Source organism: Triturus cristatus, chromosome 5_1 (assembly GCF_964204655.1).
Source record: "Triturus cristatus chromosome 5_1, aTriCri1.1, whole genome shotgun sequence".
Lineage (NCBI taxonomy): Eukaryota > Metazoa > Chordata > Amphibia > Caudata > Salamandridae > Triturus > Triturus cristatus.
Window position 1 is genome coordinate 786261710 of NC_140587.1, and position 24822 is coordinate 786286531.

Below are 24822 nucleotides of genomic sequence, written 5' to 3' on the forward strand. Positions count from 1 at the left end.
TATACTGAATGGAAGTCACTAAAGCTCTGTGGCTACCACGTGACTCACTTATATTATTGCAAACACGTGTGTATTCACTTCTGCTGTACATGGACAAAATACAAATCAAGAGAATGACCATATTAGAGTGCAATTAGAACATCGTGTGGAATGGACTGTTGCTATTCTTTAGTAAGAGATTTCAGAGAGAGCAACCGAGAAATCCAGTAGCAGTGTCTTGATGAAGTAAGGCGAGATTACCTTAAAGCACGTATCGGCTACGCAATTGAGCCTTCTATGATATCCGCTTAATGGCTCTTAAAAAAAAAAAAAAAAAAAAAAAAAAAAAAAATTGACAGGCCCCTCAAAAGAGGCACACTATTTTATGCATCATGCATTTTTGAGAAGTTGTTTTGTGTGTACGATTTGATTTCTTCCCATGGCGTTTTCAAGATTGAGAATTAAATTGGCCCGTTTTTGGATTCTACCATTTATCCATCCATCCATTGTTTCTCAAAAGGTACTAACATAATGTGCATCAAAGTAGTATTGTTTTAGCAGAAATGTGCTTTTTGTCAATTCACTCCTAATGCCGTTAAGGAAATGTAGTCCCCATCCGCCCCCTGCCCCTTAATATTTTATTATTTTATTAAGGATAGGATGAAACAAAAAGCATGCAATACTTTCCTACATATATAAGGCCCAATAGAGTACAGTTGTGACGGGGATAATATTCGTTAAGATCTTCCATGTCCTTGTGCATCAGCAGAAGAAAACAACATTGTCAAATGTAAACCTCTTGGTGGGTAACCTATTACAGTACACAACATTTGGGGTAAGAATGACCCCTTTCAAATGGTATATGTAAGAACTAGAGAGATATATTGGGTGCCAGGGGATGGGGCCCTACCAAACATGGGTATTGGTGAGGGTTCGAGTGGGCATGGCAAATGTGAGCCAAAAGAAAGAGAAGGGTAAGTGAGTAGGAAATACATCTTTAATGATATAATGTACAGGCATCGAACAAGGTGATGTCGATATTTGCAATTTTTTCTTTGTGTTTTAAAATCATTTGTTTGGTAGTGTAACCTTTCTCGTACGCTGAACAATACATTTGTTTTTGATTGGATCTTAAATAATATATAGGCCATGTTTTTGATCACTTTGAAGTAATATCAGTTGTTTTCTCTAATGGAGTATACGTTCGGCGGAAGAGTATTTTCATGAGCCTATGTAATCAAACTTTTTATTTTTGGTTTCTGAATTAAATGTTTTTTGTGTAGTATGGAGCTAACAGATGTGCATACCTTTAATGCATACCAGGGTTCGACAAATGCCAAGGAACTTTCCGAAAAAGGTGTGAAGATATGGGATGCCAATGGATCAAGGGAGTTCCTGGATAAACAGGGCTTCACCTCCAGGGAAGAAGGCGACTTGGGTCCCGTGTATGGCTTCCAGTGGAGGCATTATGGTGCTGAATACAAAGACATGCACACAGGTGAGTTCAGTGCAGTAGCCTACACCACAACCAAACTCGAAAGGAATACTCATTTAATTGAAAAGATATTTGTACAGTGTCGTGAACTGAAAAAAGTGTATATTCTCTTCCAAGCTCTCACCTTAGTAGTGCGGACAGGTGGGTATCTTGGAGTTTTGTGTTGCTCAAACAGGTTGAGGTTCAAATTGAGAGCACCCTTAGGCTGCTGCTGTTGGGCTTTGAGGGCAGTAGTTTTGGGCTCAGGTGAACCTTCTGTTTGAATGGACCCTGCCGTCACGGAGCATGAGCGAATGGCTTTTCTAGAAGTCAAAGCACCCACTGGAGCTCCTCAAGGTAGGACGAGGAAGGTCCAGTTTTCCCAGAGAGACCACAGGCCTAGTGAAAGTGGGTAACTGTTAGGCGAGGAACATCCTAGGATAAAATTTGGGAGAAAGGCAACTACTTGTGTCCCTTCGAAATTAAAAGTTAAGGCAATAAATCAGGGGTTTATAAAGCTAGGCTACTCACCCGTGAGGGTCTCAAGCCGCTGGGGGAGGGGGGTGCTGCTGGTCCCTGAGGGTGTCGAGGATCATTCGAAGAGCTGGGTCTTGAGGTCCTTCCTGAATTGGGTCAGAAATACAGATTGCCTGAGGTGTAGGGGCAGGGTGTTCCAGGTCTTGGTGGCGAGGTAGCAGAATTAACTTCTCCGGTTCTGGTCTTGTGGATCCTCCTAGACAGAAGCTAGGGTGCGTTGGGCAGAACGGAGTTGTCTGGCTGGTACATTCAATGCGAGGCGGTGGTTCAGGTATGCTGGCCCTATGTTGTAGAGAGCTTTGTAGGAATGTGAGGAGCTTGAAGGTGATTCTCTTGTTGACTTGAAGCTAGTGGAGTTGTCGGAAGTGTTGCATGATGTGGCTGAGGCTAGGGATGTCGAGGACCAATCTGGCAGCAGCATTTTGAACGTTTTCTAGTTTCTTGACCTGTTTCTGGGTGACTCCTGCATAGAGTGCGTTGCTGTAGTAGTCTGCTGGTGATGAGTACGTGGGTGACAGTCTTTCTGGATTATTCGGGGATCCATCTGAATGTCTTTCGAAGGTGGCAGTGTGTGTAGAAGCAGGCTGAGGAAACTGTTGATTTGGCGGTTCATTGAGAGCGAAGGTGGAAGGGAGTGTACTACCAGTGTATTTGCCGAGCCTAGAAGCTAGCTCAAGCCACATGCCTGGCTCATTTCCCTCTTGAACTCTCGAGCCCAAAACGAGCAGAGTCTGACCCTTCCACAGTGACCCTTCATCCACTGGGAACTCAAACGCTTCCTTCTCCGCACGACTCAGTGAGCTGGGTTGTTGCTTTAAACCAGCAGCACAATGGCCATGTGCACGCACTGTTTTTCTTTTGTCTGAAATATTTCTCGTACCTTATTGTGACTAACAGATGCGGGATACATTTCAGACAAATGGAAAAATAGTGTACATCTTCAGTTGCTTCCGGGTGCCAAATTTGGAACTAGAGAACCAAGTTAGTCTGGGCGTCTGCTCGACATCCTGTGATTCTGGCCAACCCACTTAATCTCCCGGTCCGGGGAAAAACAAAAAAAAAGAATCTGTAACTGGTGCTCATGTAAAGCACTCAAGTACCTTTTGGGTCGAGTTTGCGTTCTTTGTAGGTAGACTTCAACATGTCTGTACCTTCTAGAGCACTGTAGGCAGACCTCCGATTCCATTCACACCGCGTCTACCCCCTGGGGATCAAGCCTCTGTGGCTGTCTTATGACAAGCCATGCCAAGTAAGTTTAGGTCTCGGCTCGTGCATGGGCTCTTAGATCCCAGACAGACCCTTGGCTTTGCCTCCCCTCTTTCTTGGCTCGCCCACCTCTATGAGCAGAGTATTGCGGAAGGCAGGGATTTGAAAAAGAAGCTGCGTTAGAAATGCACAAGGAACGCTAACTATGCAAGAGAAACACAGGTGAAGCACTCGAAGCATCACCTTTCGTATGCACCTGAAATGGCAGTAAGCAATCCAGTGGAGGATTCTTCTTCCCAAGGAATAGACTTTGTGAGAGCAGGAGTGACTAGTCCCGTGGAGATGCTGCAGGAACCCTCCGTTCTATTGACGGTATTAGAATGTGATGAAGTCCCGCAGGACCCCTCACTCTCCAGCTTCTCCTGAGAATAAATCCAACTCTGCAAGCTACCAATGAGTTTCTTAAATCCAACGAGATCCAACCTGCAATTACACGAGTATCTAACAGGTGGCGCTGTTGGGAATCACCTTTATTTCTCTACTGCACAGCCAAGCCACAGAGGTAGGAAGAACTTTTGGACTTTAATGTCAGCCTTTGTTCAACACATTGAAGTAAAAAAAAAAAAAAAGGGATGAATAAGTACAAATGTAAGTGCAATTCTTTAGGGATATGGAAAGGACCAATTATGTCTCTCATTTTCAGGTTGGTTCGCTGTTAAATTGTGACACTGATTTACTTTTCCAATGAACAGCCTGAAATACTAGGGAACCTATACACAAAGGTGTTTTGGAGTATGTAAAGTGCTATTCTTGTATATACTCTTAAATCCCCTTGTGAAATAGCCCCGGAACATATAAAAGGGGAATATTCATATACAATTGGATCAAGTGGAGCGGGTTCTGCACTCTTCACTTCTACAAATGGGTAGTAGGACGTTTTGGGGTTGAATTTCAAGATCTTTTATAACTTTCCGTACTCCTAAATGCTTTGGTTACCGATGGTTTTTTGTTTTCTTTGTATCTTACTATAATTTCAGGAACGTAAAAATGATGTATAAAGATTGATTTTGCATGTACTGGTGTTTGTATTGATCTTTAGTGAGCATGAAGGTCCAGCAACATTTATTTACCTGTGATGCTGCATGCATGCAAGCGGCTTGCCATTATTAGTGGTTCATGGGTAGATGGGTGTTACCACAGAAATATAAGGGTTTAGAAGAAGGCAATTTGTGTTCTACCTGCGTTTGCCTCCATGCCCTGGTTACTCTTCAGAATTGATGTCGCTAAGTAAAGCCGCATTTCCAGCGTGCTTTAAATGCCCCTTGTAACCTTATACTTTTCTGCAATTTTTCTTCAGATTATACAGGCCAGGGAGTCGACCAGCTGCAGGATGTTATTGACACGATCAAGACCAACCCAGATAGCCGACGGATCCTCATGTGTGCCTGGAATCCTAAAGGTAGCTTAGTCTGTGGCAGAAAAATCACTTCCTTGTCGCTCCTTGTACAGCCTTTTCTGTTATAAATGGTATATATTTATTCAATCGAGTACTGCGGCTGTAGTATAGCTGCACATATATGCTGCTTCCCAATCTCATGTGATAAGTGCAGGCCTCGTTTCTGGAGATTCAGGGAAGGGAGTTGTTTTGCATGTCTGTTTATTGAAGGAGAGAGTCAAATTTGTGTTTGTGTGGGGGGGTTTCATTTCCGTTTGAAGCTATCAGATACAAGGTTTTAAAAACATTTTTTTAATAAAGTTAGTTATGTTTTTATTCATGTGTTTTACATTGTGCGACAATTTGGATGGGTAATGTAGTTTACAATAGTTTGTATGGTAGTATAATGGGTGGAGTTAAACTGGATAGCCAGGCTTAACAAACACAGATTTAGAGTGCTGCACATCTAACAGGATGCAGATTAATGAAAATATTAGGCATAAGTGATATCTCTGTGAATAAATTGAGTGTTACATAGTATTTTAGCTGAATTAATAAATTACCTTGTCCTCTCTGCCCCTGCCCTTCCTCCACCCCTGGCTTCTCTCTTCTCATCTCCCTCCTTACTGCGCCCCCGGGCTCCCTTTGTGCTTCTTATATTTCTCCCCTCTGCACTTATTCTCTTCCTCTCTTTGTGTTCTGCCTCACCTCCCCACTGTTCTGGTGTCGTCCTACTCCTGAAAACCCTTAATTTCTCTTCCCACTATGCCTTTGCTCATAAGCTTGTCACCATGTCTCTAATGCTTGGTAGGAATTTTGATCTACGTTCCACAACTCTCCCATGCCACCACTTCACAATTCCCCACAGACATTGAAGCGATGGAATGATTGGTTGGCCACAGGAGAGTCGGGTCTGAAATTTTCAAATATTCTAGCCCAGAGTCTTCTGAAGTCTTGCCTACTGTTAGAACTTTATCTCCAGTGTGACATGTCTGAACTGGATGTTGACGGCTTTTAAATTGCTTCTTCTCCCCCACATTAAGGATCTTCACAAATAGTATGAGGATTGTTCAGTTCTTTAAAATGTTGTCTTGTGAATCAGCCAGTTGCTGCCAGCTCCCCCAAAGGAGCAATTTGCTGATACACTGATTTTTAGGTCCCATTGAGACATGTTTACAATCAGTGGGCTACAGTCAGCTCATATGCTAAACATTTGTTCACTTCAGTGTATCTCGTTCCTTCGTTCCGGTTTGTCCATGGCATGCATGCGTCATGCCTCTTCTTGTTTGTCCCTCCCCTAGAGCATGGACCAAGTGCTTGTGTTTGTCCACTACTCCAGTTTTTTTAGCTTCTCTTTTTGGGTTTAAGTGTTCCACAGGAGTGCTTAAATTTTCTTTCGCTTCGTTCCTCCCATAGCCCCATCCCTTTCGCTTGAACCTGATCTCTGAATCAAATTTGAGCTGAGGTTCACTCGCGGTCTTACAGGGTCTAGAGTTACAACCCCAGGCAAACGAGCATCGCATAATTTGTGTTTTCTCTCTCCGCTGTCCAGGAACATCTGGCATTCCAGTGCAGCTTCTCCCCTACCCCCATATCCTGGAGCACGTGGTTCTCCTTGCTCACCGCTGGGAGGATGGGGTGTTTAGGTAGCCTTGGGGAGAAGATGAACCACTTGAGCCAGTCTGATGCTGCTTGCACCCATGACCCTCCCACTTCCCCCATGCTTCAGACAACCTCTCTGGCTTCAACGCCATGCCGCCAATACACACTCAAGGCCGAAAGGCCGGTTAGCTGCGTTATGGACAAAAGAAGCCCCTCCCTTATGGTGTGCCAGGGGTAGATGGCTAATCTTTTCTGATGTGCAGACTGTTTGGTGCTTCCTCAACGAGGGGCTGCATGGGTCTCAAGGCAAGAGTGCTGGAGCAGGCAGTCTCCTTTTAGCGACACTCAAGTACTCTGATGTCATGCCACTGATTGCTGAGCATTGGCAGCTATCTTGCCCTTCCTGCCTTTTGTTCTGGGCAGAAGGACATTGGAGGGGGTACATCAGCCTCACAAAACGCACCAGGCGTGTGTGGCCTTGGGTTGTTGCGGTCTAGTTTGCTGCTGCTGCACTGGGGTTAGCTATCTTGCTTTGTAAAGCATGTGGGGATGCCATCTTTACTTTAAACCAGTCACCCTGGCTATGATGTACGATGCGCATGGAGATACTCCGGCACCAGTTTGGAGTTTTGCCCTTTGCACTTTATACGTCATCAGGCCACATTTTGATTAACAGCAGGCAGCTGCATTGCTTAAAAAAAAAAAAAGCTTTTAAATGATTTCAGTTACAATTGTTACCTGTATATGTGCTCTACGGAATAGGAGCAGTTAAGTATAGTGCGAAACTGAGACGAAGGAGCGCATGACATTAGTACCAGGTCCATGGCACAGGGTCACCATCCATTTTTAGGCACAGGGACATTGTGTGATTTGGCCAGAATAAGAGAATGTTTTCCGGATCCATCCTCATGCCCGTGCACGCATTTTTTTCGCATATAGGGTCATGCCGAGGCCTGAAGATTTGGAAAGCATATCCGATTACTTAAGGTGCTCTGGGCTGATTAATAGAGGCGCGGCTAGAGGTAAACAACAAGTATTTGCAGTGCAATAGGTCTCAAATTTGCGAGAGTTTAAGCTATTGGCATTGTAAATGACAATGCCTTTTATTTATCCGTTTTGAAAATGATCACAAATAAAGGGCATTGTCATTTACAATGCCAATACTTCAAACTCTTTCAAATTTAAAGAAGCGGCCGTCAATGTCCCAGGCTGTTTGGACAGTGGAAGCGCGCGTGGCATGCTGAATGTTGCAGTAACGATGTTGTGCCTACAGTAGGAGAAACTCATTCAAGAAAATAGTGCTCACAGACCTACAGTCCTCATGGGAGGTTACAAATGAAGACAAGGCGGTATTAAAGAGGGACTAACAAGCCTATTAACTAATCAGAAGCCAGCATTTACAAAGAACAATTACACAAGCCAATGAGAAAATATGGGTGGAGAGTGGGTGGAGCTTCAACTCCATACTCTAATACAGCATGCCTTGCAGAGCAGCGCATGCTCTGCCCAGGCTCGACCTAAAAAGGTGATATATAAATAAGATTGTTTTGGATAACCATAAATGCAAGCTTCTACTGAGCAGGACTGAAGTGTGTTTGTTTTTTTTTTTTTTTTTTTTTAAACAGTGTGCGCATTATGTCACACACAACGTCTAATGACGGCAATTTGCATGCTGTATGAAGGCTTCAATCAGCCAGAGTTTCCATTACACATAACCTGCACCATATTTGAGGTGAGTAAAATATGCATACACAACAACAGACCCGACTCAGGTGGGGGACTCCTAAATAATAAAGACCAAAAGGGCTTTATTGTAGCCGCCTCCCACCTAAAATGCCTCTGCTTCAATAGATGTCAATTGGTAAACTACATACACCCAATTTTTTCTATTTATTTAGATCTACCACTTAACTTTTAAAATGTCGGGCTGTATGAATAGGATAAAGGTGAATAAGATTGTTTTAATGCACAGAAGCAAGTTGGCTGCATCGTAGCCTTTTTTAGGTCTCGCCTGCGCATGCACTGCATAGGAGAACTTTAGCTGCCGTGCAGTTCTTTTTCCAAAGCACATACGCGTGCTTGTGGTGGCATACGGCTTGCGGGAGTGCGCACAGCCACGAGCCACATGCACGAGTATGTGCTTTGGCAGCCATGCGCCACAAGCGCGCGTATGTGCTTTTGAAAAACACACTCCCGCTTCCCCACGCATGCACGCACTTATCCGCGCATACTTTAAAATCATCCGCATTAGTGAATGCGTCTTTTGCTTTTAATTCCGGTTTGCTTTAAAAGCCAGCTTCCCCGCGCATACTTTAAAAGACTTAGCCTTGCAGAAATATGCTTTTCTATCAAATTTCCTTTCAAATCATTCCACTTTGCTTTGGAAGCCTTAGTACAGCTGTTTTTATGTCATTTTTGGGTGAAATATCGTCCGCATTAGTGAATGCGTCTTTGGAAATAATATCGTCCGCATTAGTGAATGCGTCTTTGGAAATATCTCCACCATTTTTTAGTTTTGTTGTATTTTTATAAAACATGTGTTGTGTGTTTGGGAATATTGCCATTCGCCCAATGTTTGTTAAATGGATGGTTTTGAAAACAAGCATTGGCATAGCCATTAGGTCTCGCCTTTGGGACCTTATAAGTGTTTAGCCATGCAACAGTTGCATAACTAAATACTTATAAGGTCCCAAAAGCGAGACCTATTGACTATGCCAAACCTTGTTTCCATGTCTTTCAGCCATGTTGAACTGCAGCCGTGCTGCTATCTAACATGGCTAAAAGATATTGCCATTAGCTCTGGCATTGCTGCGACCCAATGGCTTTGCCAATGCTTGTTCTCTTGCTCGGTTAGCATCGTACCCGAAAGTACTCCAAGCCACTTCTTAGGGCTCCTCTACCTAGGTGGACTCTGAGGAGGAAGACTCAACGATATTACCCTTGAACTGTTAGTTTCATCATCTGCAAGGCCAAGATAGGTCTTTGTTATAGCGAGCAGGTGTTCTGTTTCGAAACATTGAAGTGTTTTCCATATACTACCAGGAGACCAAAGTCATCCAGATTGATTCAGATATCATTTGGAAGACTACTGGTGCTTCTTTGTCAGCATGAAGTGCAGACTATAATTTTAGTTTCCGATAGTTGAAATTTGGACTTCATAGTTCGACTTCCTGAAGATTGCAGTACTACATATTCTCATCCGTAGTGGAATGTTTGTTTGCTCGGCCATTCAGAAGCTTGGTTTGTGATAATTTACTACTGATGTCTAGATCACTCTGAGCATTCTTAAACTGAGTAGCCTGCTTTGTTACAGGTTGAATGAAAGGTACATTATTTGCAAGTTGCAGATTGATTGACTGCAACTGAAGTAGCTTTGTTCTGTTGGCAAATTGCTGTCATTGTTTACACTGTTGACTGACCTTCCTTTTTACTGTTCTGCTAGATATTCCCCTTATGGCCCTGCCCCCTTGCCATGCCCTCTGCCAGTTTTACGTGTTGAATGGTGAATTGTCGTGCCAGCTGTACCAGAGATCAGGAGACATGGGACTGGGAGTGCCTTTCAACATTGCCAGTTATGCACTGCTCACGTATATGATTGCCCACGTAACAGGCCTGAAGGTATGCTATTATTTTTTCCAGCTTCCTTATTAATTGCAATTTTTATGGAAAGGCATTTAAATGTGGGTTTTATCATATTTGTTTTCTTATAAAGCAGTTTTGCTCATGAGTTGGGGCAAAGGCAGCATCCCTGTGTTTTGAAAGTTCTGCTACTTCTGTGTGATTTAGCACTTACTTCGAAATCGGAGCATTTTCTGTTCTCCCCTAACTCTAAATGAGGCCTTGTGTGACTAGAAAACACTTTAAGCACAGCCATCCCCAAACTGCCAGACACCCTCATATCTAACATCACCAGTGTTGTACAGTTTTTCTCAGATTTCTGGAATAAAGTACTCCACATTATTCGCTGGAGGCGGCCTACCAGCTTTCTACCCAAACGTGGTACACCTTCCCCAGTGGCCTATAGGAGCATGCCTTTGACACTTAAGCAAGCAATGGTGACGCAAAAGAAATCCTATCCATACCCATCAAATTTAACAAACATCAGACCCTTCTCCAAACTCGCTTACCTCACCAAACTGATGGAATAGATGGATATTTACCAATGTCCAAACTATGAAGAACGTTTTGATCTCTGTTGGATCATGTTTGTCAAACATGTGATACAGACTTAAAAGTAGCATGTGACCTATGCTTCAAGATGAATGTAAATTTGGTTTGGTCACTTATTTTTATTTTTTTTTCTCTTTTTTTTAATCGATCATTCTTAGGCTTTTGACACATAAGCTTTTGCAGAGTCCATAATACTAGTGTCAAATATTTGGCGTGGACTAGATCAGTTTGTTCTCATCGGATAAATCACAGGTCGGGTTTGTGTCCGGGTTCAAGTTGTCACCAGTGCTACTACCTACAAGAGTTGATTTTAATCTTCGCGCCTGGCACCCACCTGCCAAACCCCTTTAACAATTAGCACGGCCACCCAGTTGGAGGCAGAATCTAGCAATCCAAATTGTGATGGCACTGCATAACATCAGATAGGTATGTCCTGCAAATTGGTGGGAAAGGGGTGCGCTCTACCATTCCTCACCACTGCATCGTCCTCAGAACTACTGACAGACGACCATCTGGCCATCTTACAGCAGGAGGCGCATCGAGAGGGTTCCTGCATTGGAAGTGTGTTGTGGTTGTTATTCTCACTACTTTCTGGTGCCAAAGGAGAACTTGAGGCTTCTTTCCAAATTTAAACCCGGGCACTCGCAATGCTTTCCTCCGGAAGGCCAGTTCAAGATACTAACCCTGGCACAAGACTTGTCTACACTCAACCCTAGAGACTGGATGGTAGCATTGGACATGCAGGATGCTTATTTTTACATCTCCATTCTGCAGGGGCTATCTGCGGTTCATGGTGAGACTGGAGTATTTTCAGTTCACTGTCCTCCACTTTGGTCTTACCAGCACCCCTAAGGTGTTCTTGAAGGTGATAGCACATCTTAAGAGGACAGGGGTCCCAGTTTTTCCACAACTCTGACTGCTGAAGGCGGGCTCAACCCAGGCAGTTGTCACCCACCTCCACATCAAGGCGAACCTCCTGACCTCTTAGGGGTTCACTATTAGTGTGCCAAAGTCACGTCTGATGCCTTCTCGGACATTCCCTTTCATCAGTCATTGTGGACAAGGTCCGGCTTCATGCCTTCATCTCAGAAGACCTTCAGGCTATAGCCTGAGCTTTAGCTTAAGCCCTGGATTTCAATGAGGTTAACTCTGAGGCTGCTGGGACTGATGGCCTCCTGCATCTTGCTGGTGAAGTATGCCAGGTGGCATATGCAGGCTCTGCTGTGGGATCTGAAGTCTGTGGGCACAATATCAAGGGGACCTCTCCAATCCTGCATGAATCTTAGAGGAGATTGCAAAAGACTTGTAGTCTTGATTGCTCGACCGCAATTAGGTCAGCGGCAGACAGCTCTCCCTAACCTGAGCGAAGAGTGGTAACGGATGAATCGCATCTGTGCGGGGTGGCCACCTAGGACAGGTGGAGATCAGAGGCCTGTAGTCCCTGCTAGAGGACTGGCTGCACATCCGCCTTTAGGAGTTGAGCCATCTGCCTTCCGGTGAAAGCCTTCCTGCCTTCCATCAAGGGAAGGCTGGTGCAGGTGCTCATAGACATAACCACCGCCATGTGGTCCTTCAACAAACAAGGCGGAGACACTGCACTTCTGAACATGGCTAGACCATCAAGGAATTTTCCTGGTGGTGAACCACCTGGTGGGATTTTTTACTCCGTGAAAACAAACACTGCCATTTACTCCTTCCTTTCTCTCTAACTTTTTCTTTTCCTCTTTATCTTTCTCCTTTATGTCTTTCTTCTCTTTTTCGCTCCCTCCCTTTGTTGTACTGCAGTGGGATCTTAACCTGGTCCTCTTGATGTGCACTGCTTTTTGGGACTTTTTCACCCTGAAGACATTGTTTCCAGTTGCCATAACATCGACACTGGGAGTGAGTGAGTGAGCGAGCTCCAAGCTCTGTGTTAACCTGCAGTATTCCACCACTTTCCCACACAGACAAGTTCAGCAGACTCCTCTTTTCTTCCAAGATTCACGCTGTTCCACGTCGTCAAACCATTACCTTACCAGCATTCTATGCTTCGCCTCACCCCACTGAGGAGAAGAGCTACTATTGTGTAGACCCCAAAAGAACGCTGAGCTTTTACATCCATCGTACTAGTGAACACGGAGTGGACATTCAGCTCTTTGTGGGGTTCACAGGAGCGAAAATAGTGAAAGCAGTGCAGAAACAGACCATCGCTCACTGGATCGTACTCTGTATTAAGCTATTCTATGCACTAGCCTAGAAGTAGTCTTCATAATCGTTGATTCCGCCAGAGCCAAGGCTGGTACCACAGTGCTGGCATGCAAAGTCCCTGTTCATCAGGCAGCTTTTTGGGTGTCCCTCCATATGTTCATGAAGCACTACTGTCTGAACGGCCTGCTCGGTCCTACTGGACCTTATGGTTTGAGCCAACTCACAGACCCACTTCCAAATAGGCATGACGTGGTATCTACCTCAAAAGGTGAGGATGCTATGGGTAGAAGTCTCTATCGGAAGAACAAGTTATTTACATTTGTGAATGTTCTTTCTGGTAGAGACTCCTAAAATCAGATTCCTCACTGACTCTCCCTTCCTCCCCGTTCTGTGAATTGAACTCTGTCTATTAAAAAAATCCCAAGTCTAGGAATTTGCACACTGATTAACGCCAATTTGATTTTGGGACTCTGCATCTGGGGCTACGGACAGCCTCGAAAGCAACTGATGTTGGCCCACAGGAGTGGCGCCTACATTGGTCACTCACATTTGAAATAGACAATTCGTTATGGATTCCTCATCTTAGAGTTACCACCCCGGTGTCAGACTGGATTCTGAGAATATTTTCTTCAAAAGTATCACTGCGCGTCGGTAGGTGGCATCGGTCAACTCCACTTTCGTTGTTGGTGTTGTGATTGCTGGAATGACGTCGCGGTATCTACTTAGACGGCGCCACTGCGCGCTAACGTCTGTTCTTTCTTTTTCCGCGCCAGCCAGCGCAGATCTGGAGAGAGCGGTACCTCAAGTCTCTTATTGACTCTCTATTTGCGACTTTTTGTCAACATCTTTTCGAGTCGTCCGACTCCGGGTGCATAAGGATGTTGTCTCGACGGACCGGCTTCAAGCCTTGTGGTTCCTGCCACAAGCTGATGCGTGTGACGGACCATCATCTCGTGTTCCTATGGTGTGTGGAGCGCGACTGGGACCGGAAGTCGAGCTCCGACTGCCGGGCCATGGCTCCGAAGTCTTTGCGGGAGCCGTCCTGAAAGCTTCTGGAGGCCCGGCAGTCTGCTCCGTGCCACTCAAGAGGGAGGTCACGGGACCGGTCGCGGAAACATTACCACCACTCCTCGTCTTCGGGTAAGTTGAAGCGCAAAAAGAAGGCGAAGTTGTGGATGATAGTCGCCCGGTTCCGCCTGCGGAGCTTGTTGGGTCGGCTCCGAGCCTCCCTCCCTTCTTGGAAGCCCGAGCGACCCAACTTAGTAGCTTTTACGAAGCCCTCCACTCCATCTTTGGGCTGCCCGACTCCACTGGTGCGTCTTCGGGCCCTGCAGACTCGACTGGGGATTCTAGGCCCTCGATGCCGGAGGCTTTGGTGCCACAGGGCCCCAGGGTTCTCTTCCAGGGGATCCTCATCAATAGTCATAAGCATTAGAATATTCCCGCCCATGCACGGGATCCCGGAAACAGTATATTATATGTGCTATATATATATATATATATATATATATATATATATATATATATATATATATATATATATATATATATATATATATATATATATATATATATACAAGCAACTGCAGCCAATAAACACTAGAGCTGAAACATGCTGTGAGGAATTTCCACTATACATAAAAAATAGCATTCTAAACATGAGAAACACCATTATAACTTTTTTAGAAACTGTTTTAATGCTCAGAAAACAGCAGAAATTCTTATAAATCACTGAAAGCATAGGAAGCTCCCAGGCTGCATTGCAAATACCCAGTCTAAAAAGACTGAAAAGCTAACTAATAGCTGCAGCAATAAACTGACACCGTGCCTTTAAGGCACACCTGACCCCCCAACTTCCCATCATGCCTCAGGGGTGACAGTTAGGTCAGTTGTTCTTTCTGGCTCCTTCTGGAAGGATCCTGGCAACAGAGCTCCACTTTTTTCTGAGTTTGTCAGAAAATATTGTCTGTTTTACAACTGTTTTTTCCCTTACTTCGACGTTTTACATCTACAGAAGTAAGAGGCTGTCTTTTTTTAGGCAATTTTGGGCATTTTTTTCAACCTTAAAATGCCATCTCTTTTCGATCCTTGCCCTTCTTGTGGCAAGAAGGCCAGGACTGACTCTCATAGGGTCTGTATCCTGTGTCTACCGGAGGATCATGATTCTAAGACATGTCCTCACTGCCAGAGCCTGTCCAAGAGAACTTTGAAGGACAGGGAGCGAATTCGCATTTATGGCCTGGCACAACCATCAAGAGGACTATCTCCGGTGAGGAAGGGCTCCAAGAGGCCTAGAGCTACTTCTAGAAGCAAGTCCTCGCGTCCTTCCACCTCAGCGTCTGGACCGGCGCTGAGAAAAGATCTTCCGGTAGGTCATGTTTCCAAGAAGAGACCTTCGACAGCGGGCTCGCCGTCGAGAGCAGGTACGTCGTCTACGTCGAGGTCTAGACCGCCGTCGTCAACTCGGCGCCTATCGGCGTCGAGAACCAGAGCCTCTCCGCCGTCGTCAACCCGGCGACCATCGGCGTCTAGGAGCAGAGAACCTCCGCCGTCATCCCGGCGATGATCGGCGTCGAGGAGCAGAGAACCTCCGCCGTCGTCAACCCAGCGACGATCGGCTTCTAGGAGTAGAGAACCTCCGCCGTCGTCAACTCGGCGACGATCGGCGTCGAGGAGCAGGGAACCTCCGCCGGCGGCGATCGGCGTCAGAGTGTCACCCCTCCGTCGTCGAGGGCAGGATCCCCTCCGTCGTCGTGAGTCCATCTGCGATCGACGTCGAGAGTGAAGAGTCCTCCGTCGTCGTCATCCAGGCGGCGATCGGCGTCGAGGGTACCATCTACGTCGACAGTGGAAGCATCTCCGCCGGCGTCGAGACGGCATTCGGCGTCGAGAGAGAGAGGGCCTCCGTCGTCGGCTTCACACCGCCGTTCGACGTCGAGGCGGCATTCTTTGCCTGCTGAACATAGACGCCGGTCCACATCGAGGCGTCGTTCAACGTTGAGAGGAGGAGAGTCCCGGCGAGAAAGAAGGCGAAGTCACAGATCAACGTCAAGACCACGCTCGACGTCGAGACAGGCCTCGAACAGGTCGGTGGTCCTGGTGACGGAGTCGGCTTCGCGCCATTCCTCCTCACGCTCGGGGGCATCTCCAAGACCAGCAATTCCAAGAGAGTCTGCCAGCCAACTCCGCAGGTCTTCCCCCTCAGACTCAAGAGACCATTTCTGCGGTATGACTGTCGCCCAGATGGCTTCTGCTCGGGGGCTACAAGGAGAATGCGGGAATATGTCAGCCAAGTGCATGACTCTCCGCTGCAAAGGTTGGTGGAGGAAGTGGACAGAGCAAGCCCTCCCAGGCCAGCACGTGAGAAGTCACCTGAGAGGCGGCGACGTAGATCGCGCTCCCCCAGGCGGGAGGGGCGTTCAGCCGGATCACGGGCTCGTGATCGTTGCCGGGATAGGAGGTCAACGTCATCTTCTTCATCCACCAGGTCCTCAATAAGGGACTACTCCCCCACGCTATCAAGCAGCCCAGTGTCCAGGGTCTCGCCCATAGACGACATCAACACCTACCATGAGGTGCTGCAGATGGGTGCACAGAAGCTGGGGATTGAGATGTCAGTCCCGCAAGTCACCACGTCGGTGATTTTCGAAACACTTCACCAGAAGACTGCGTCTCGTCCACTGCTGCCTTTGATCCCAGGGATCATGGAACCCGTCATGGACACCTTCCTGACCCCAGCGACCGTAAAAGCGGTTTCGGCTCGTATCCTCAAAAAATATAAGCCGGCTACCTCTGATCCGGTCTTTGTCAAAATGGACCCTCCTGCGGACTCAGTAATAGTGGCGGCAGCAAGAAAGGCTCATGCTGTATCGGCGTCCTCTTCCGTCCCGCCGGATAAGGAGAGCAGAACCCAGGACTCCTGGGGCACAGGGCCTGCTCGTCCGGAGCGGCTTCCCTCAAGGTCTCCAGCACGGCGGCGCTGTTGGGCAGATATGATAGGGCTCTCTGGGACTCTATGCAGCGGTTCAAATCCAAGCTCCCAAAGGAGGACCAAAAGGACTTCGAAGAAATAGTCACTGAAGGGTCCCTGGTGGCTAATCAGTCGATTAGCACTGCGGCGGATAGTGCGGTGCGGCGGATGGTGCGGTGCTATCAGCCCATTCTTACGCACACGGCGTATGCGCCAGAAGGTCATCCTGGTTAAGGCTGACAGGGCTCAAGCCGGATGCGCAGCAAAGGATTTTAAACCTCCCGTTCTCTGGCTCCTCCCTCTTCGGCACTCACACGGATGAGGAGATGGGGCGCATGAAAACTGAACTGGACACCCTCAAAGCTGTTGGGTTGGAGAAGAAAAAAGAATTCAAGCGCAGTTATAGACCCAACCAACGCAAGGGGCCTCAACAGAGGGTTCAAACCCCTCAGTGGTCTCAGAATAAGACCCAAGGAAAATCGCAGTTTAGAGGCGGAAAGTCCACCAGGGGGAGAGGTGGACACCAGCAACAGTCCTCCACTACCATAAGAGGAGGAAAGTCATGAGCTGTGGCTTCCTCTACGACCGTTGCCCACTCCAGTGGGAGGGGAAGTGCTTCACAACATCTGGCAGAGTGGGACAGCATCACAAAAGATCGCTGGGTGCTGAATATACTGCGAAATGGATATGCGCTACGTTTTCGAGCGCGTCCAAAAGACATACCGCCAAAAAAGTCCCGTCCTCGCCACTTAAAGCTGCTCCAAAAGAAGGTGAGGGCCCTTCTTCAAAAACAGGCCATAGAAAAAGTTCCTCCTTCGCAAATCGGAAGAGGAGTGTACTCCCGGTACTTCCTTGTGCCCAAAAAAGATCAAGAGCACAAGTTTCGGCCAATTCTGGACCTTCGTCTCCTAAACAAAGTCATCGTCAAGGAGAAGTTTCGTATGTTGGCGCTTCATCAAATATGTCCACATCTGCAAGTAGGGGATTGGATGTGTTCGGTGGACCTCCAAGATGCGTACTTCCACATTTCAATTGCAAGACATCACCGAAAATACCTGCGGTTTGTGGTCGGAAGCAAGCATTATCAGTACAAGGTCCTTCCATTCGGGCTCAAGTCGGCTCCGCGAGTCTTCACCAAATGTATGGCAGTGGTGGCGGCTTGCCTACACAGGCAGGGTCTATTCGTCTACCCTTACTTGGACGACTGGTTGCTGAAGGCTCCATCCCAGCAATAGGTGTGGAAAGACTTCCAGACCTGTCTGCGACAGTTGCACGATCTCGGCCTTCACGTCAACATGGCAAAGTCCGTGCAGCAGCCCACTCAGACCATCCACTACCTTGGCTCCATTCTGGACACAAGCGTGAGAAAAGCGTATCCTTCGGAGGAGAGACTGTCTTCAATGAAGCGGAAATGCAGGCTTATGCAGCAGATGCAGAGGCAGTCAGCCCGGCAGGTAGCATCACTGCTGGGATCCATGGTGTCCTGCATTTTTCTCATTCCCAACGCCAGACTGAGAATGCGACCTTTGCAGCAAGCTCTAGAGGACCAATGGTATCAGTCCACAGGCCGCTGGGGAGATCAAATCTCTCTCTCCCAGGCGGCGAAATCCTCCCTTGCGTGGTGGACTCGTCGGGACAATCTGATGGTGGGAGTCCCTTTTCACCAGCCGCTTTCAGTGCAATCGGTGGTGACAGACGCGTCTCTGCAAGGTTGGGGGGGCACTCATGGGGTGCCTCCAGATACAGGGTCGGTGGTCTACAAGAGAGCAGGGCTACCACATAAACATGCTGGAACTCCGGGCAGTCCACCTTGCTCTAAAGGCGTTCCTCCCTGCAATCCAGGCCGATTCAGTCCTGGTGCAGACCGACAACACCACGACCATGTTCTACTTGAACAAACAGGGCGGGACTCGGTCACGTCCTCTTTCCCTGGAGTCACAGGCGATCTGGCACTGGCTGCTCGCCCGGAACCTCTCGGTAGTGGCAGTGCACCTTCCGGGGGAGTTAAATCTCAAAGCAGACGCACTCAGCAGGCACTTCGAAGATCAGCCAGACTGGGTGCTACACGACGAGGTGGTGGCGGACCTGTTCCATTGTTGGGGTCGTCCAGAAATAGATCTGTTTGCAGACGATGAAAATTCAAAATGCCACGCCTTCGCGTCCAGATTCCACCGTCCAGGGACCAGGGGGAATGCTCTTTTGATGGACTGGTCAGGGACATTTGCCTACGCCTCTCCGCCCCTGCCTCTGATTCCGAAGGTGGTATCCAAGCTGCTCAGATCCAACATGAAGATGATCCTCATAGCTCCGGACTGGCCACGCCAGTGGTGGTATCCGGCCCTTCTCAATCTGTCGGTGCGACCTCACAAGCGACTGCCTTGCAGGCTGGACCTGCTGTCCAAGATGGGCGGGAGGATTCTTCATCCCAACCTTCCCTCACTGAACTTAACAGCATGGCTCCTGAGGTCCTGCAATACGGACATTTAGGTCTGCCTCCTGATTGCATGCATATTCTGAAAGAAGCGAAGCGACCCTCCACGAGCGTCTTATGCGTTTAAGTGGAAGAGGTTTTTCATTTGGTGTAGAGAGAATCACCTTGATCCTACGAAGGGGCAGGAGGATGTCATTCCCCCTTACCTTCTGCACTAAGCAAGATCAGGCTTAAAGTATGCATCAATCAGGGTCCATTTGTCTGCCATTACAGCGTACAGGAGGTCTCCCAATCAACCCTCTTTTTTCCAGATGCAGGTGGTCAAGGACTTCTTACAGGGGTTGAAGAAAGTTTACCCCCCTGTTCGAAACCCTTCTCCTCCGTGGGAGTTGAACTTGGTATTGTCCAAATTGATGGGTCCACCTTTTGAGCCAATCCACAGAGCTTCCTTGCAGCATCTGTCTTGGAAGGCCGCTTTTCTGGTTACCATTACATCGGCACGCAGAGTAAGCGAGATCCAAGCACTGTGAACCAAAGAGCCTTACACAGTTTTTCACCAGCACAAAGTGGTCTTAAGGGCACATCGATCTTTTCTCCCTAAGCTAGTGTCTGATTTTCATATTAATCAGCCCATTTCTCTTCCATCCTTTTTCCCGAACCCAGCGACCCCGGCTGAGCGGTCGCTTCATTCCTTAGACCTCAAGAGGGTACTTAAATTGTACCTAGAAAGTACCAAAGGCATTAGGAAGACGGATCAACTATTTGTCAACTATGGCGCCATGAGAACAGGCTTCCCAGCCGCTAAGAGATCCATTTCCAGATGGATTGTTTCCTGCTTTACCTTAGCTTACCAGCTGGCGAAAAGGCCCTTACCTTTGGCCCCTAAGGCTCATTCTACTAGGGGGAAAGCTGCCACAGTAGTTTTCTTGCATGACGTTCCAATGGCAGAGATTTGCAAGGCGGCCACCTGGAAATCAGTTCATACCTCTACCAGGCACTACTGCCTAGAATCCGATTCCAGAGCGGATGCCCAAGTAGGCCAAGCCTCCTTGAGGAACCTATTTGAGTAGCTTGGTTTATCTAAGCCTACTGTTCATTCTCTGTTTCTTTCCTTTGCCCGCAGGGAGATGAGGTGAGGCCCGCTATTCTATTCTAATGCTTATGACTATTGATGAGGATCCCCTGGAAGAGAAGGATTAGTTACTTACCTGTAATCCTAGTTCTCTTCCAGGGGTATCCTCATCAAAGTCATAAGCAACCCTCCCGCCTCCCCGGGCAAAGGTGTGCTATCTTTTTCAGAGGTTGTTATTTCTTTGTGCCATGACTTTTCAGTCTCCGCAAAGAACTGACCTAACTGTCACCCCTGAGGCATGATGGGAAGTTGGGTCAGGTGTGCCTTAAAGGCACGGTGTCAGTTTATTGCTATGCAGCTATTAGTTAGCTTTTCAGTCTTTTTAGACTGGGTATTTGCAATGCAGCCTGGGAGCTTTCTATGCTTTCAGTGATTTATAAGAATTTCTGCTGTTTTCTGAGCATTAAAACAGTTTCTAAAAAAGTTATAATGTTGTTTCTCATGTTTATAATGCTATTTTTTGATGTATAGTGGAAATTCCTCACAGCATGTTTCAGCTCTAGTGTTTATTGGCTGCAGTTTCTTGTATATGTGTATATATGTATATATGTGTGTGTGTGTGTGTATATATATATATATATATATATATATATATATATCCAAAAAACAAGTTGCCCTGATGAAAGAACGCCACCAACAGCAAAGTGCTTGCAAAAGCCTTTTAATGTCAAACCGGCAATTTCAGCTCCAAAAGAAATGTTCTCCTTACGCGTTTCAGAGCTCAGGGGCTCCTTCGTCAAAGGATGGCAGCTGATTAACTGAATGACTCGTAAGCACCATTAATTGCATGCATTCTTTTAAGGCCCCTCCTGGGTCTCTCACGTGAGTTCCGGTGTCAGCATGCTGGTACATGTAGTTTATACATCGAGTTAGTATTTCCCCAGTGGGCTCAGTTCATTTATATATATATATATATATAGGGCACATATAATATACTGTTTCCGGGATCCCGCGCATGGGCGGGAATATTCTAATGCTTATGACTTTGATGAGGATACCCCTGGAAGAGAACTAGGATTACAGGTAAGTAACTAATCCATCCAGTCCTGGATCCGAATCTGCGCCGGTCGACCATACGACACCTCTGGCGCTGAATCTATTGGCGACTCCTCTGCCTCCTCAGATGCCCGAAGTGTCCCCAACCGACATCGACCCCTGCCTCCCCTCGATGTGAACACTGAGCTGGACCGGCGTCGACCGACGTGACCTGCGCCTACCAGTCCTCACCTGGTGTTCCCTATCGCCCTGAATGGCTACCAGAGGAGGGTGAGGAGGACTGGGAGGGGTCTGTGGACCCTCTGCCAGTTAGAAGAACCGGACTGGAGAGAGGCGTTTGGTGAGGCCAGTGGTCTGGGCAACTCTACAGACCTCAGCATGCTATTCCCCCCCCCCCCCCCCGCCCCCCCACACTGGCTATGGAGGAGGCTGCATCATACTCAGTGGTGTTGCGTAGGGCGGCTGAGGCCTTAAACCTTGAGCGTCCTACGGTGGCGGTCATAACTAACCTCCTGACCCAGGTGCTTTTACCGGCAGCGGCCTCTTCAGAGCCCCCTGCGCTGTTCAATGAGGCCCTCACGGACATCCTTTTGGGCACTTGGTCCAAGACCAACAGAGGGGCTCTTGTGGATAGGATGATTGTCTGACGCCACTGCCTGGCCCCGGGCGACCCCATTTTCTTCTCCCAACACCCCACCCCCGGGAGCTTAGTGGTCCTAGCCTTGTCTTCCAAGGGTGTATTTCCTACTGCTCCATCTGATAGGGAATCCAAGAAGCTGGACCATCTTGGGAAGAAAATGTTTTCCTCCTCCAGCTTAGGGCTGCGGTTGGGGTAACACCGCATGTCTCTTGGGCCGTTACTCCCATTCTGTGTGGGACACTGTCGCGCAGGTGCTGCCACAGTGCCCTTCGGAGGCCCGGGCCGTGCTCTCCTGCAGTTGCCGTAGGGAGAGACGCAGCTAAGTTCGCCATACGATGTGGGCTGGACACCGCCGACTCGCTGGGCAGGACGATTTCAACGTCAGTAGCCCTGAGACGCTATGCCTCCTGAGGTCCAATGGCTTTTCGAGTGATGTCCAAGCTACACATTTGGACATGCCCTTTGATGGCCGTCGCCTATTTGGCGACAAAGCGGACCACGCGCTTGAATGCTTTAAGGACTCCAGGGCTACGGCCAGGTCCTTGGGCCTCACTTCTACCTCTCGCCCTGCACAGTCTTTTTGTTCCTTTCGTGGCTACTGAAGGGGTGCCCCACCACGTTCAGTCCAGAGCCACAGGCCTGCGCAAGCTGTTCAGCCTCTACGCGGCCGGGGATGTGGGACCCACAGTCGTGTGTCTGGGGGCCAGCGAGTGGGCCAGTCCACCAGCGCACCCTCTGTAGCAGCCTTCAAGCCCTCCTAGTCCAACCTTTCAGGGCCACCATTTGCCAGTGGGCGGCAGGATTTGCCATCTCCTCCCCCACTGGCTCAACATCACGTGGGACAGGTGGGTTTTGCAGATAGTCTGAAGGGGCTACTCCCTCCCCTTGGAGACTACCTCTCGAACCATGCCACCTCAATTCCATCGCATGTCAGAGAATCACTTGGCACTTCTCCACCAGGAAGTTACGGCTCTCTTGGCCAAGTGAGCCATCGAGCGAGTTCCTGCCCCAGAAGTAGTTTGTCCCACCCCCCACCCTCCTATCTCGTCGACTGGCTGTTAAAGGCAGGCTCGCCCAAGGCTGTCATCTCTAACCTCCAGACTACGGCTGATCTCCTGCATTCGCTGGTGTTCACCATCAATGTGCCGAAGTCGCACCTGATTCCCTCTCAAGCTCCTTTTCCTTGAAGCGGTTCTGCACACAGCACAGTTTTGGGCGTATCTTCCCAAGCAGTGAGTCCGGGATATTTGGGCTATGATTCCGATCTTTCAGCCTATATCCCTAGTTTTGGTCAGACTGACCCTGAGGCTACTGAGCCTCATGGCCTCCTGCATCCTATTGGTGGACTATGCCAGGTGGCATATGCGGGCTCTGCAGCGGGACCTTAAGTTCCAGTGGGCACACTATCAGGGGAATCTTTCTGATTGCATCCAGATCTAGTTTGGCACTGCACACCAATTGCAGTGGTGGCTAACGAACCAGGATTGGGTCAACGGCAGGTCCCTCTCCCTTCCCCAGCCAGAGTTCATAGTGGTGATTGATGCATCACTTCTGGGGTGGGGCAGCCACATGGTGGAGACAGAGATAAGATGCCTCGGTCTCCAGCGGAGTCCGTGCTCCACACCAACCTTCTGGAGCTTCGGGCGATCCGTCTTGCACTGAAGGCATTACTTCCTTCTGTTAAAGGGAGAGTAGTGCAGGTGTTCACGGACAACACCACCGCCATGTGGTACTGCAACAAACAGGTCGGGTGGGATCGTGGTCCCTATCTCAGGAGGCACTTTGTCTCTGGATGTGGCTCGAACATCAGGGCATGTCCCTGGTGGTTCAACACCTGGCAGGTTCTCTGAACGCCAGGGCGGACCAACTCAGCCGCTGGTGCATGCTGGATCACAAATGGCATCTTCACTCGGAGGTGGTGCAAAGTCTCTTTCAGCAGTGGGGAGAGCCTTGGTTAGATCTATTTGCCACCGAAGAGAACCCGCAATGTCAGAAGTTATGCATTTTGGAATTTCCAAGGCAGCATTCGCTAGGCAACGCTTTTCGTCGCAAGTGGAGTTGTGATCTTTTATAAGCCTTTCCGCCTATACCACTTCTGCCCAGAATGCTGAAGAAGATCAAGCACAAACGGGCCCAAGTCATTCTTATGGCCCCGGACTGTGCAAGGAGTCTGGTATCCCGAGCTTCTGCACATGGCCATCGATCCTCCGATTAGACTTTCTCTTTGGGAGGATCTTCTGTCGCAGCAGCAGGGGGTGGACCTCCACTCAAACCTGTCCAGCCTCCACCTCCTTGCGTGGAGATTGAGCGCCAACAGTTGACAGCTTTCAACCTTCCTCCCAAAGTAATGTTATCTTGGCAGTCAGGCGTCCCTCCACCAAAACGGTATACGCCTTTTAGATGGAACAAATTTGTGGCATGGTGCGCAGCAAAGGCTGTGGATCCCCTTTCCGCAGCCCCTTTCAGAGGTTCTCCTCTTCATTCTTTCTTTGGCCCAGCATGGCTCTGCTCTGGGCACTCTAAAAAGCTATCTTTTGGCCATTTCAGCCTTTCTTCAGCTTCCTGATCAGCCTTCTCTTTTCAAGTCCTCTATTGTAAATCGCTTCCTTAAGAGCGTTACTCGCTTGTTTACTCCAATTCCTTTTGTAATGCCCCAGTGGAACTTGAACCTGGTTCTGACCTACCTTATGTGCTCTCCTTTCGAGCCGCTACATAACTGTCCTTTCATACTTTTGACTCTTAAAACTGCCTTTTTGGTTGCCATCACCGCTGCTCGCAGGGTGAGTGAGTTTCAGGCTCTTTATTCCAAACCTCCTTTCCTGGCTGTTCATCCGGACAAAGTTGTCCTTCGCACGAGGCCTTCTTTCCTTCCCAAAGTGGTTACCTCTTTCCATATAGGACAGACCATCACTTTGCCCACCTTCTTTTCGCCCCCACATCCTTCTAAAGAGTAGGAGTGGCTCCACCATTTCGGATCTAAATGTGCGCTTTTGTTGTATCTGAATCACACAAAGCAAATTCCGGGTGGATGACCAGCTCTTTTGTTGGCTTTGTGGGTGCCAA

General features: G+C 48.1%; 1 protein-coding gene across 1 annotated transcript in view; it reads left to right on the forward strand.

Annotated features, from left to right (window-relative positions):
- Positions 1–24822, forward strand: part of TYMS (thymidylate synthetase) — an 81653-nt gene that overhangs the window by 39283 nt on the left and 17548 nt on the right. Inside the window, exons 3-5 of the mRNA XM_085605808.1 lie at positions 1303–1477; positions 4554–4655; positions 9676–9851. Of these exons, the coding sequence (XP_085461934.1) occupies positions 1303–1477; positions 4554–4655; positions 9676–9851 (453 nt within the window). The remainder of the gene's footprint in view (positions 1–1302; positions 1478–4553; positions 4656–9675; positions 9852–24822) is intronic.